At 61.5% G+C, this 899-nt stretch overlaps 1 protein-coding gene across 1 annotated transcript in view; it reads right to left on the bottom strand.

Annotated features, from left to right (window-relative positions):
• LOC104529740 (transducin-like enhancer protein 1) overlaps positions 1–899 on the bottom strand; it is a gene marked incomplete at its 5' end in the record, with an annotated part of 1,708 nt that overhangs the window by 430 nt on the left and 379 nt on the right. The window contains 3 exons of the mRNA XM_029086536.1: positions 346–497; positions 561–713; positions 849–899. The exon at positions 849–899 is cut by the window's right edge and continues 182 nt beyond it. Of these exons, the coding sequence (XP_028942369.1) occupies positions 346–497; positions 561–713; positions 849–899 (356 nt within the window). The remainder of the gene's footprint in view (positions 1–345; positions 498–560; positions 714–848) is intronic.

The following is an 899-nucleotide window of genomic DNA, read 5'->3' as shown; positions in this document are numbered from 1 at the left end:
TCCCTGTGGGAGGGACAGGAAAGAGCATCATGTCAGCAAACCAGGCCCCGCAGCTGGATTCCTGCAGCAAATGGTGCCCAGGCTGTGGAACTCAAGGTGGGACAAAGTGACATCTCAGCCACTCATTAGCCAAGGAGATGTTTTAAGGAACACAAAGGGGAGTCCTGGGACAACAGAGCTGAGGGGTGGACACCCCTTCTCTGAGGGATACCACTGGCATCCACACACTGGGCTGGCTCCCTGAATCAGTGCTTGCCCCCAGTGCAACGAGCCCTGGGACCCTTGGCTAGGAGAGAAGATGGCATCCAGGAGGCTGCAGAGCCAGGGGGCAGGGAGGGGTGTGCCTACCGCAGGCGGCGAATTTGAGGGAGAGGACGCAGCTCTCGTGCAGATGCAGCTGGTACTTGTCCGGTTTGGTGACGTGCAGGATCTCCACGTTGCTGCTCTCCATGCCCACCGCCAGCCACTCTCCTGTCGGGCAGTACCCCAGGGAGAAGCTGGTTCTGGCAGCGGCACGTCAGCTCCCAGCCAGCCCCGTGGTGCTCCTGGCCAGCCCAGACCCTACCTGGGAGCTGAAGTCGTGCTGCTGCAGCTGCCGCCCCTCGCGCAAGTCCCAGCACCGCACCGTGTTGTCCAGCCCCCCTGTCCACAGCTTGGTGCCGTAGTTAGAGATGTCAATGCAGCTGGCACCATCTGTGTGGCCTTGAAACTGCCTGGGAAAGAGGGGACAGAGAGGGTGAGGGGACAGAGAGGGTGAGGGTATGGCCCTCAGGGCTGTCTGCTCCCTAAGAGCCAGCATCCCTGTCCCATTGCTGCCATGTGCCACCAGCCCTCTGCCCTGTGCTCACCTCACCATGGTCTGGTTCTGCAGGTCCCACACCACGATGTTGCCGTCGCTG

This window comes from Antrostomus carolinensis, unplaced genomic scaffold (assembly GCF_000700745.2).
Source record: "Antrostomus carolinensis isolate BGI_N321 unplaced genomic scaffold, ASM70074v2 scaffold31678, whole genome shotgun sequence".
Taxonomy (NCBI): Eukaryota; Metazoa; Chordata; class Aves; order Caprimulgiformes; family Caprimulgidae; genus Antrostomus; species Antrostomus carolinensis.
The sequence above is the reverse complement of the archived record's forward strand: the minus strand, read 5'-3'. Positions and strand labels throughout refer to the sequence as shown.